Consider the following 14,498-nt stretch of genomic DNA (forward strand, 5'->3'; position numbering starts at 1 on the left):
ATATATATATATATATTTATATTTATATATTTATATTTATATTTATATTTTATTCTTTTATAAAGATAAAATTGAAAAGAGGGAAAATAAAATTTGACATAATTTGATTGATCTCTTCAGGCATTCGTATTTCTCGGATGCTTAAATTTATCATAAAATTTATATATCTAAAAGTCACATTTGCTTTAAATCAAGATTCTGATCGGATGGGATGTAATACCAAAATCATCACTCTTCATCTCGGTTACTATGGCAACATCTCCTCCTAACATGAGAGGCAAGTGGTGAATATTTCATAATTGTGTGTGCTCGTCTTTTGTTTATTTATTCTTGTCCAAAGAATTGAGATTTCTCGAATATTTTCCACATTCTCACGTATTGTCATCCATTATTCCTTGTTTTTTCATGTTTATTTAACTATTCCACTGATTCCGCTATGATAATTCCTTGATTTCTTCTGTTTTCTGCATGAATAATGTAATCTAACCATTGTTTTAGTCGTAAAAATAGGCGTACTGTTTAATTGATTATTCTTATTTAAAGAAATTTATGCTTATTCATTAATTAGCCTATTCAAAGAATAAATCTAATAATTCATTTAGTATTCTGATTAATGGATAATTCTACTTATTCACCGATTATTCGTCTGAATGAATAATTACGCTTAGCTTGTAATTATTCGATTCAAACGCACTGATTCATTGAATAGTCTATTGGTAGAATAATCTCACTAATTAATTATTTTAATTATTCTGCTTTAAAAACAAATAATTCACTAAATATATTTAAAGAATATTCTTACCTCTCTTACTTTTCTAATGATTAATCCTACCTATTCACTGATTATTCTATTTTGAAGGAATAATCTTAATTTAAAGAATAACTATATTAACCTTACTGCTTATTCTATTCACATAACTTTTAAGATAATCCACTGATTTGATTTATTTATTATCCTATTCTTAGGAAAGATAATCCTATTCATAAGATTGCTCTATTCATAGAACCAAGTTAGTGAAGTAATTCACTTATTATTCAAAGAATAATTATGATAAATTATTTATATTAGCCTATCGTTAGTGAACAGGATAATCAAAAATTTTTTTATGATTATCCTGTTTATACAGCGAGTAAGGTTTGTCTATTGTATCCACAGAACATGCATGATAAGCTGCTGATCATTATTCTCATAGGGTAATCATTATAATCCACTGACTATCTAGATCATAGTATGCCTCTTATTCACAGAATTATAATGATTATCTATTAATTTAATGGAGGATTATCACACTCGTATTTACAAGAGTATTCTCTGACTATCCTATTCTCAAGACGAGTATGATAACCAGAAACGGAGGAGAGAAATGATGGAACGAGTAGGATAATAAGAAAAAGTAGGGGAAAGGAGAGAAAATTCGTAGGATAATAAATGTTGAAGGAAGAAGAAAGAAAAAAAGTAAAATAATCAGAAATGGAGGAGAGAAAACAAGAAATGAGTAAGAAAATAATGAAAAGTGGAGGAGAGAAAGTAGTCAGAGAGTAGGAACAAATTATAAGACCACTAATATTTTAACGAATAGGATCAGCATTAACTATTCCACTTATAAAATATGATAATTAATTAATTATTCTGCTCAGAAGTTAAATCAATCCAGTGAACATCTCTCTTCACCCAATTATAATTGATTATTTCGCTCGCAGAATGTATAAGTCAAAGACATTGATCGCCTCATTCAATGGTAGACGATAATCAATTGATTATCCTATGAAACAGCAATAAAATCTATTGGTTTAATCTAAAAAATAGCAAGTTTTCCAACCAACTTCTGCAAGGATTTGTATAAAGAAAAATAAAAATTATTTAATTATAAAAAATAAAAATAGATCATAAAAGAATAAATATATTTTTTTAAATAATAAAAATCTAGGATTTTAGAAGAAATTTCTTTCAATATTCAAAGAAAGGTAAATATAAATCTCCGTTGAAAATAGCAAGGCGTATACATCTACAGTACTTTAGTATGCATACAGAATTGAAGGTACCCGTTTTGGGATGTAAGAAATTAATAATGCATAACAACCACTTGGTAATCAGATATTTTAATCAAAGCAGAACATTGTTAAAGATAATAAAAATCACCTGTTTTATTCGTAAATATGCAAAAATACCCCCTTCACTTTCATCGAATCAAGTACAGTACATACAGATGTTGATATTCCCACATGATTTCTCTATCTTACTCGCAATTTTTGCATTCTAAAAAAATTAATATTGTTTAAAATTTATATATAAACACTTAAAACTTGCTTAATACAATTCATGAATAATATATTTTATGAATATTTATCTATAGATGAGTGCAATTTTATAAGCTGATACAATGTTAAAAAATACGCTCGAGAATGCAAAGGAAATCTTTAAAAAATATATGTTTTGTTGTTGAAAAAATAAGAAATATTGGCAAATGGTTGAGAATATAAGTCTTCAAGAAGGATCTGTTGTGAAAATAAAAGGTGTGAAGCATTAGAAGAAATGCTATCAAGAGATTTAGTTGACTTATATTGAAGAATAAAGTATATACTCCAGAGAAACAGTTGGGGAAAAAAACAAGAAAAGAGGGAAAATCTTAGCAGAAAAAGCTTTCTACTTATAAAAAGATAAATAAATATATTTTATTATTATTATTTTTTCTTTATTTTATAAAACAAAAACTATATAAAATAAGCCAGAACAACGAAGGATGCAACTACATCACTTGGATAAACGAAGATGGATTCGCATCACTTGGATAAATTAAAGATAAACAAGAGATTTTTAATTTTTAATAATACTGTATATTGTAATTGTTCTTTGCATTTTAGATAATATAAATTACTTTTATTGATTTGTATGAAATTTCCTAAACTGATTTTATTTCTAAACTGTACAAGAGTCAAATTAATTGCTTTACAACCAGATTGTTACTATAGTAACAAGGTAGAGCGATACGTCTATACCATTAGGAAGTAATAAACCAATGGTATATTATAATAGTAATAAAAAATACTTAGAATATAATCTTCTGATTGTTTCTAAATGAACAATTTGACTTTTCTAGGAATTCCTTTTTTAAAAAAATACAAAATTAAAGATGATTAGTGATGCTAAAAAGGTTAATGCTTATATAATGGTTTCTAGTAGGAAAATTTCTTGTTAAAATATACTTTCTCTGTTAATATAATTGTAAATTGTCACGTCACGCTTCTTACCATAACAATAATTTCTTATTGATCCGGAGCAATAACGTAATTGTTGTCATTATTGTTACTATAATTGTAAGTTGGAGCTTTGATGTCATGATAGAATCAAGGAGAATCTATTTGTTAATGGGATAAATAGGATGAAAGATAATTATTACGAACTAAGACAGGAAGCTCAGGAGTTATATTTTTATACAAATTCCATGAAAATTAAAAGAAATTTTTGCTTATATTACTGAAAAATTTTTAATTTGTTGTTTGAGGAACTAACGATTCTTTCATTATTTGATTAAAAAATTAATAGATGAATCATAGTTTAAAATAGTGATTTAAAATGTTTCAGTTGTGATAAATTAGTTTAAGAATACAATAATATGTTTGAGAAATCAAATATTGAGAATCAGTTGCTGAAAATTCATCTTTGATTGAAAATCAGTAAATTTAGATTAATGTAATTCCAGTAGAGAAATCAATTATTGAAAATGAGTAATTGCCAGCCGAGATTCAGTTGTTAATAATTCTCTATCTTTAATTAAAAATCAGTATTTTACAATGATGTAATTATAGTTGAGAGATGAATCGGGTGCTTGAGAATGATTCAATTTTAATTGAACGATCAGTTTTTCTTGTTAAAATATACTTTTTCTCTTTTACTTAAAAAAGAGTGTGGTTACAATCTTTACTTAAAGTCTGCAATGTATAACGAGCAATTATTTATTGTAACATCGTCACAATGCCAGGCTGCAGTTTTTAATCATATTTTTAATTTATTTCATTTAAAATATATGTTCTCCACCTCAAATTAGTAGTCTTGCCCCTGCCCCTGTACATCATACTTTTCCTGTTAGCAATAGAGTCATGCCTGTCATCTAACTCCTTTCAAGGAAAAAAATTTGAATTGAATTAACAAGACTTTCGATTTGCATTGGAAGTTTGTATATAGTTAATTGAAGTTTAAGATTTCCATATCTGGTCTCGGATTTCATCTATCTAACACTGTTCTAGAGATTAAGGAAAGACAGATTGACAGACAGTGGGAATATATAGGTCTACAATTTTTTCAAATTGCGGCTCAATAAATGCAGCGCTAGTTCAGATATCGTTAATTTGAAAATGTCCATTTTTAGTTGAGAATATTCAATCTTCATCTAAAAATCAGTAGTTTAGCCTAATACAAGTCTTGTTTAGAGATAAATAATTTAAGAAAGTCCATCCTTAATTAAAAAGAGGATTTGAGAATTTTCTATTCTAAGTTAGAATAAAGAACATAGAATGATTCAGAGAGGAGTTATTTGAGAATAATTAATTTTACTCGAGAATCGGATGTTCGGGATCAGTAGCTTGAGGAAATTCGTCTTTGGATGAGAATAAGGATGCTGAGAAAGTTTAATTAAAAGCAATAGTCTAGAATGATGCAATTATAATCAAGGGATCAATTGTTTGATAATATTGTATCCTGACTGTAGAATCAAAGGTGATTTGATCTAGGATTCTTCTTAAAATTCTCTTTAAGATAACATTTATTTAGAAAAGTACAGAAAATGTTCTATTATCTGGTTGCTGAATCCTTTATTAATTAAGAATTTTCACGCAGAAATTAGTTGTTAAGAACGATAGGAATCAATTGAAAAATTGATTAGTTTACGTATTATCTAAGAATATTAATTAGAAAATCGTGTGGTTCACAAAAATATTTGAAAATGTTGAATGATGTAATTTAGAGGGAAAAGATGATTCTGTTACTAATTTAAAATATTGATTAGAAACTTAAGGACCTGTAAATTATTCACAAACACTAGTGGCTAGCACATCCGTGCATTAATTAGAAAATCAGTGACTCGTAATAGCAGAGAGATCACGATCTACTGATTGAGACTTTATCATAAAGGTAGATAAGATTGAAATATTTTTTTTAAAATATGTAAATTAAATGTTCGAATCAATACGGTTCGATATATTCGGCATTCAATCAATGTGCACATTTATTTTATTGAATAAAAATCTATATTTTTGAATTTTTTAGAAAAGGTTTTCTTATCGATAATAGAGTTGAAGTTATTCAACATTTCAAATCAGACTCTAGATAAATCGCATTTTCTATCAACTTTTAAATGTCGAATTTAAAATTGATTTTTTTTTGTATTTACTAGGAGCTTGAAGTTCAAATTAATTGTAATTCTGCTATTATGTGGTTGTGTAGAGTAGTTATTTTACTTGGGGGTTTATGGTCAGGTTTTTTTTGTTATGAGAACGGCTGCGTGGGCATAATAATAATTGTATTCATCATTAAAATTCTTAATTATATTACTAATTAATTAATTATCTGAGCTATACCATTCTCTGTTTTCTCCCTAATTACTATTATTATTATTATTATTATTAGTATTATAAAATTGAAGATAAGTAGTTAGAGAAATCAATTTAGATGGGTTAAAACGGTAGAAAATTTTATTTTAACATCAATCAGAGGAGGAGAAAATTCATTTCTTCCATTAATAAACATGTGTATGAATGAATTCAATTATCTAAGTTAACGTTCTAACATTGAAAGATTAATCAATATACATGTAAATTCGGGGTTGTTAAAGTAAACTCTTGTCTTCTGTTTCATTATTCTATAAATATTCTCAAATAATTACGTTTAAATATAGAAAGAAAAAAAAAACATATTTTTTGTATAATTATTAAGTTTCGAATGGGAATATATTTTAAATAAATTAAAAATCAAGCTTGTTACAAGCGCATAAATCTAAGTGGCTCAACCAGTAGATCACGATCTCTCATAGTTTAAAGTTGTAATTTTAAGTAAACTGGAGATAATTTTTTTCTCTAAACAGTTTTGGAAGCTTGAAGAAACTATACATTAAAGAATTTATGATGTTTTTATGGTTTTATATTAAAATATATTTTGATAAAATGACTTTGTCTAAAGCTCGCCTTTGCTAACCGTAAGTGTGATATTTTATTGAATTTATCCCATAATAAACAGTATAAAAATTAATTAAATTGATAATTAAAAGAAGTGACTTTATTTTAATTTAAATTTAAGCCAAATTTCTTAATTATTTTAAATTTATGTTTCCTGAAACACAATTTAAAACCTGTCATTTATGTTTAACAATCATTCGTGTTGGAGCTGATAATTTCAGTAAAGATAAACTTTAGACAAATATATATATTTCACTCTTCTATACTTTCATGAAATGTTTTTACTATAATATATTTTCTGTCATAGTTTTATATATCTAAGTAACTATAATTTATTTATTTTTCTTGTACAAAATTGACCTTCAGTCCGTCCCAATTCCGAGTATTTATTTCATGACATAAATTCTGTAGAAGTAAACAAAACATTAAATATAAATTTTTATAGTTTAAATAACATTCTTAATAAAAAAAAATAAAATTATTATTATTTTTTTTCCTGCAATTTTCAATTTAAAAATTCAAGGAATTGTATGGAATTTTAGACAAGCAATGGCTAAGTTTGCATTGCTCCAACCGTAATTTTAGCATAATTTATAGCAAAAACACCCTGAAATACTCATAAATTTATATTAAATTTTTTTTTAAAGGAATTAAATTAAATTAATTTTATATTTAATACATTTTTAGCGGATTTATTTTCTTTTCTAAAAATTTTAAATTTATTTGTTTTAAATCATTCGATTTTCTTAATTAATTATTGATGCAAAATTGCTATTATCAGGTAACCAAAAAGTTCTGTCGTTTTTTGTTGAAAGAAAACAAACATAAAAATGTATAGGAAATAACACAATTTATTCATCAAAATAACCACCCTCACATTCAATAACCTGTTCCCAACGGGAAACAAGCTTATAAATTCCATTTTTATAAAAGTCACGATTTTTAGAGTTGAAAAACTTCCCTAATTCCGTTTCTATAACCTCTCTATTTCTAAACTGTCAATTTCGCAGATGATTATCTAGGCTTAAAAATAGGTGATAGTCAGAAGGGCTAATGTCAGGGAAATAAGGAGGGTGCAAAAGAGGTTCCCATCCAAGGGTCTGAATTGTGTCAGAGGTCACACGCGCAACATGATGTCTATAGCATTATTGTGTAGGAAAAGAACGCCTTTATGGTTCACTAAAGCTGGTGGTTTTTTCAAAAGTGATTGGTGAACTCAATGCAGTTGGTCACTGTAGACATTAGCAGTAATAGTCTGGCCAGATGGTATAAGTTCATAGTGAACAATTCCATTTGCAGTCCACCATATGCACAATATTGGCAGGTGCCAATTGATGAAGTATCCATTTACTGAGCTTGTAAACTTTCCCAAGACAATGCAAATGTAAACGGACAGTTTCATCACTTACGGAGAACCTTTGTGCTAACATCTGACAAGTTTGAGCAGAATATTCTTCGATTGCAGCCTGTAATTCAACATCATTCTCATGGCGCATCTTTAAGCGACTCATTGCCGGAAGAAAATTTTGTAAACCATCTTTGGGTGGTGTGAGTGCTAACAGAACCTTGTCCAAAAGCCTGGCATATTTTTTGAGCCATTTGCACAGCACTTGTTCCAAGTTTAAACTCATACAACATACAAGCACGAATTACAGAGTTTGGAGTACTCATCTTCAAGTCAATTTTTATAATATTAAGAGATAACCTTTCCACTTCTCTTTATATAAGGTGAGTCAGCATTAAATCTTGATTAACATATTGCTGGAATTTTAGTGTCATCTATTGTGTATTGCGTGTAACATTCTTTAAACTTTGTAGTTTCACAAAAAACGACAGAACTTTTTTGGTTACCTAATAAATCTCTAAAAATCTATCTAAAAATCGTAATAATATGCGCAATAGACTTTTTAAAAAGATTTATTATTCTAAATTTATTTATTTGTTACTTTACTTCTTTACTTTAAATTTAATTCTCGCTTTTTTGGCCATTTAACTCGTTGAATAAAGCTCGTTAAACTGATATAAAATTGTAAAAATATTCAGAAAAAAACCAACTAAAAATTCACAAAAAAAGTCGAAAAATCAAAAAAAAAATTTACAAAATTCCAAACTAAAGTTTTAATAAATCATCTAAAAATTCATAATAATTATTATTAGTTTGAATTTTTAGATGAAAGATTTTTAAAGAATTATCTTTAAAAACTCTACACACTTACTTTAATATCATTTTATTTTTCTTACTTAATAACTCATTAAAAACGGATACAAAAGTAAAAATTGTCTTTTAAAAATCACCTAAAATCTTACAATAATTAATGAGAATTATAAAATTTTTTTTAAAAAAAGTTGATGCATCATAAAACGAAGGGGAAAAAATTAATTTCAAACGATAAAACAGTTTTGATCTTGGTGTTCCTTTCATCTGTCAGCATCATCTGACTCTTGCCATAAACAGTGGAACAATCCATCCTGTAAAACTTATACACAAGTGTATTGTATGCAATATGTAGTAATTTTATTTCTGCCATCCTAAATAAATATTCTTCATGTATCAAGTTTATATCACAGAAAAAAAAATAAAGAAGAATTTACCTTCCTCTCGGCTCTAGGAGGGGAAGAGGAAAATATATTTTGTCGTTCACAGAATAAAGTAAATTTCAAAAAAAAAGAAAAACAAATTATTCTAAAAAAATTTATTTTGTTACATAATTCTCTTATTTATTTTACAATTATAACATATGTTAGATTATTCTTTGTAGTGGGATAAAGTCAGTTTAATGATGATTCTAAAAATCCATACGTGCTTTTCTTAGAAACGATAGATGTAACTGAGTTTTATCCCATAGAAAATTATATAATAATAGATTCTTTTGATAATTTATTCTAATAATTAGAGATTCTTAGAAGAGTAATGTTGCTTTTTTTAATCAGAAATTTTTAGATTTTAGTGCAGTTTTATTCCATGAAACTTTTTATGTTATTAGATTTCTTGGAATGAGTTTTTTAGATTTTTATCTTTTATGTTCGGTTTCATATTATTTTAAAGATTCGAGTAAAGAATAAATGTTGTTATAATGAATATTCTGCTATTAAATGCTGTTACAAATGAATATTTTTTAAGAGTTGGAAAATGTAAAGAATAATGGAAAAAATTATTTTAAAATGTTTAATATATTTAAATAAAATTCTAAACTTGATTAGGATGAAAGTTGAGTTTTTAAATCTTTTCTTTGATTATTTATGAATATATTTGTTATTTTTTTATAAAGAATAATGAATGTATTCATTATATTTTAGCAGTTAAATGTGTACAAAAATACAAAACATTTCAAAAAATCGATTTAAAAATTAACAAAATATCAAACATTCAAGAATAATTAGTATGAAAGTTTAATTTTTCTTTCATATCTTCGATATTTATAATAAGAAATTTCGAATTCCAGAAGTAAAAAGATGCAAAAGTACGAAACTTGTGAAAATTATTTAAATTCATTCATAAAACACTAAATTTACATGAATAATTAAGATAAAACTTCAGTTTTTGGTCCTCTCCTACTATTCATGGATATTTACTTTTTATTATAATGAATAACAAACGTATTCCAAAACGTAAAAATTCCAAAAGTTTATTTTAAAATGTCAAACTTTTAAAAATAATTGGAAACAAAGGTCAGAATTTTCATCTTTGATATTCACGATTATTCTTTATTTATTATAATGAATGAAGAGCACATTTTAAGAGTTAAAAGCCACCAATAAAACGATAAAAAATTCACTTAAATACATCAAAAAATATCAAAAATTCCAAAAATAATTAGGATAAAAGTTTAGATTTTTTCCCCTTCTCTTCTCCAACAACTTATTTAATAATTGCGATTGCATTTAGAACTTTTCTATTATGACTCCAGCTGTTTTTTTCTTTGTTTTTTTAGAAATTGTGCTTAAGAAAATTACTGCTGCAATATTTTGTTTTTGTTTTTTATTATTATATATATTGAATTAAGTTGTGACTGCGACAAAATTTCGGTTTGTCAGGCGACAGACAGACCAGACTCGATAGTCTTGTCTGCCCTTCTGTAGTGGATAACGTTATTGACTTAACTCTCTAGACAATATATAAATATATACATATAATATTGTAAAAGATACTTTACTTTAAAAATATAAAAATAATTATAAAGGTAAGTTGAATTTATAATTTTTAAGTATTTATATACATTAAAGTTTAATTAGAATGAAAATTGTAAGCGGAAAACCTTCATTTCTCATCTCTTCTATAGATGATAAATCACATTTTATAATTTATTTTCATTTAATTTGATATATTTAAGGATTATTATGTTAATATATTTAAATTACTTACAAATGTCATCATTAATTTTTTTTCCGAGATAACATTTTAAGTTATTTATCAATTAATATCTAAATTATATATAAATTGAACACTAATCTTTCAGTTAATTATAATGAATTTTTAACTAATTTTTTTAGCATTTTATATGTTTTTTAAGTTTATTTAGCATATTTAAAGGTTTTAAATTTTATTTAGCAAAATAATAAATCATCATTACTCGAGAATATTAGTTTTGAATCGCTTATTATCCAGAGAATGCTTGATAAATCAATGAATCTCGTAGGTTGATACATGGTTTCGAGACTGATAAACCGATGGTTATCATATTATTCAGCTACTGTACATATTCTAGGTTAATACAGTGGTTTCCATATTATTCACGAAACACTAGATTATAACAGCAAATTTATCAGGAATATTAATAAAGAAACCAATGGCTTTATACTATAAAGAACCTCGAATTTAATGGGCTCTTCTTTGGATAATTTGTCATTCAAGAACGTGGTAATTAAATAGATTTTTCATCCTGCACTGATGAAAAATCCACAGGTTTGTCACTAGTATGGAAAAACCTGTGGTTGATGAAAAATCTGCTTAGAATCACCTGCACTGGTAAGATAAAAACCTGTAGGATACGAAAACTGATGGGATGAAAAAGAAAAATCTATCGATGTTTCTGAGTGATAAAAAAAAGCCACAAGTTTTTTTTAGCACTCAGAAATTCTAAGTGAGAAACTAATGGGTTGAGCAACCCATTGGATTTTCAATTAGAATTTCTGAATGAAGAGTATCCATTAGGTTTTTCGACTAGTAAATTCTTGAATAATGGCATCATTATTCTTTGTTTCTTGCATAATAAACCTATTGATTATTCAATAACACTAGTTGAGAAAACTGATGGTGTTACTTATCATTCAGGAATACTGAAAAACCAATGGCTCACTAATAAACGAACAATTGTAGACTCGAATAAAAACAATCTCGTGAACACTGGGAATTCAATGACTTACTCATTGCTGATATACAATTACAATATAAACCAATACTTTTGCAAGTTTCTTCATTATTGTGTGAAGTTTTCTGAATATCTATTTACGAAAATCTCACACATTAACTAAGAAACCTGCAAAACATCAACTCTCACATTAACCAGAAATATGAAGAAAAAAACAGTGGTTTCTACCTTTCAAACTATTTATAAACATTGGCTGACAAGAAAATAGTCAAGAGTATCGATAAGAAACCAATAGTTAATAAATTCTTCAAAATATTATCCGAAAAACTCATTTTTTAAAATCGACAGATCGAGAACTACTACTTGAGAGACTCGATTAGCAAAATTAAAAACTAAATATTATTTTACAAATTTCATTCGCATAACTACGGGAAATAAATGATAGAATCTTAAAATATTTACGGAAATAATTTGATTTATTTTAATAAGTCTTGAAATATCCATATATTTAATCAAATTATTAACAGGAATAATAATATATAAGCGAAATATCATTCTCAACGTATAACACTTAGATTTATTTAAAATAAATAAAAATATCTATTTGAAATTACCTAGATTATTTAGAATATTGTTTAATGAAGGTAATTTTGTATCATTAATGTATATACACGTCTGACGATTCACTCTAATTCATTATAATTATTGCACTTAATCCAATTGCACTTTTGGGAATTGGAGTGATGTTGGAGATGATTTTCCAACATTTGTTATTATTATTATTTTGATAAATTATTTTGATGTTTTTCAAATGATTGCAATTATTTTCAGGCGAATTTTCGTCCATTGATTTATATGAATTGGATAATAATTTGGAATATTAAATGCCTGACTGTCTGTTAAGGTGAATCAGCTGGAACAACGTTTCTGATCGATGTTGCCATTGCCAGGTCATGGTCGCGGAATGGATACATTCTATGGACAAAAGGTACTACAGGTTAATGTTCTTACACCTTTTAACTACTTATTTACAATGTTTTATACTCCTTTTTTATGTGTTTTATACCTTTAAAATGCTTATAATATCACAAAAATGTTAGTTATGTATCGTAATATAGCTTCAGTTTATCAGAGGATACGTGAAAGAATATCATTTATAATGGCGTATTTTATTACTTTTACGTTATTTTAATGCTGTAACGCTCTTTAAATATTTATAAAATGCATATAAATGTGTTTTAATAAGATATCAAGTTATTATTCAATAATATATGTAAATATACCATTGAAAGATCATTCAATTAAATGGAAGTTCATGTAGATAATCTTTACAGTACTATTGATTTATAGTATTGTAAAGAATATATTAGTGAACAGACTTTTTAAATACTGTTGTTATCATATCATATTATTGAGAGGGATTTTTTAAACTCTTTCTACTGTGTAGGTACTAAGAAGGCCAGTAGTAGAAAGTATTTAATGAACACTCCTAGCACTCATACTATATCCCAGAGGTGGCCAAATCTTGTAACAACAGGAGCTACTTACTGTGTATCAGAAATACGCGAGAGTCGCATCCTATATTGGAAATAGGGATCCAATTCTGGAGTAGAGATAAGATATACACGAGCCGTACTAGAATACTTAATAGTAGCACTTCTATAAAGAACTCACGCTATTAAGTATTCTAGTAAGTGATATATACTCTTTACTGATATTATGGAGTATTACAGTATATCATGTATTAAATACTATTATAATATTATATTTAGCTTTAATCTTTCTTAAAATATTCAGTAACATATCAAATGTATTATATTTTCAATTGATCGGCTGATGAGTGGAAGAGTACAAAAAAGATTATTACTTGTTAACAATGAATGTCTTTCATTCCAGATTTTTTAGAATAGAAATTAATATTTTATACTTTTCCATTCTAGAAAAAAATCTATAAAATGTAGTTTCGTACAAATAATTTACTATTATTCAGAATTAATAACGTGTTTATGTATATTTGTATTGAACAGACCAGCAGACAGAACGGAAGAGGACTTAGAAATAATTTATTCCAGATTAAGAAGTATAAAAGCATTCGAAAAAATCCATCCAAGTCTTTTACAACAGATTTGTTATTACGGATTTTACGAAGATTTGGACAAAGGTGTTACGTGTAAGTCAACAAATAAAGGAATAAATCTTCTAGAAATTATTTAGTATAATTTTATTTTATTTTATTTCATTTTTTTTGGAAAATTTGCGCTTTAATGTATACAAAAGCATTCAAAATGTGCCAAATGACGCACTAATTTATCATTTTATTTTAAATAGAATAATGTAAAGTTTATAGGAGACATTTTCTAAACACTTTTAGATGATTTTTAGAAAATTTTTCTAAACAAAAACTTTTTAAAAAAATAATTTTTATTGCCTTTCTAGATACTAAAAAATTAATCGTCTTGAAAGCTTATTTTTAAATGATAAAATGTACTTTTTGAAAATCTGACAAATAAAATTTAACAAAGAAAATGTCTACAATAATTTAGATATGTTTAAAAAGTAAAATTACCCTCATAAAAATTTTTCGTATAAATAATTTATTATGTTTTGTTTTGATTTTCTAAAATAAAAAAAGAAAACATGTTCCAGTTTTTATTAAATTTTCTAAATTAAATTTTTTTAAAAATTATGTATATAAAAATTTAATTTAATTTTTAGAAAGTATTTAAATATATTTTAGTTTAGCAGAAATTTTTAGATTCATTTAAAGATAAATAAAAATTTTTTATTTATTTATTTAAAATGTGCTTTGAATAAATTTTAAACATGGTTTTTTTAGATTTAGTTCCAAAAAAATATTTGATTTGTTAAGTTTTTTTAACTGATAAATTTTAAAAAATTATTTAAATATTTTTTAAATGTTTTTTTTAAATTTAATTAAAAACATTTGATTTTTTTATAATTAGAATTTCTGAATGGAATGACTTTTATAAAAGAAATTAATATTTAAAAATTATTTATGCG

General features: G+C 25.8%; 1 protein-coding gene across 1 annotated transcript in view; it reads left to right on the forward strand.

Annotated features, from left to right (window-relative positions):
• Positions 1-14,498, forward strand: part of LOC111624850 (rap guanine nucleotide exchange factor 4-like) — a 43,327-nt gene that overhangs the window by 13,906 nt on the left and 14,923 nt on the right. The window contains exons 2-3 of the mRNA XM_023367810.1: positions 12,309-12,465; positions 13,505-13,647. Of these exons, the coding sequence (XP_023223578.1) occupies positions 12,431-12,465; positions 13,505-13,647 (178 nt within the window). The 5' untranslated portion in view covers positions 12,309-12,430. The remainder of the gene's footprint in view (positions 1-12,308; positions 12,466-13,504; positions 13,648-14,498) is intronic.

Source organism: Centruroides sculpturatus, unplaced genomic scaffold, assembly GCF_000671375.1.
Source record: "Centruroides sculpturatus isolate CEXI.00-Female unplaced genomic scaffold, Cexi_2.0 scaffold301, whole genome shotgun sequence".
Lineage (NCBI taxonomy): Eukaryota > Metazoa > Arthropoda > Arachnida > Scorpiones > Buthidae > Centruroides > Centruroides sculpturatus.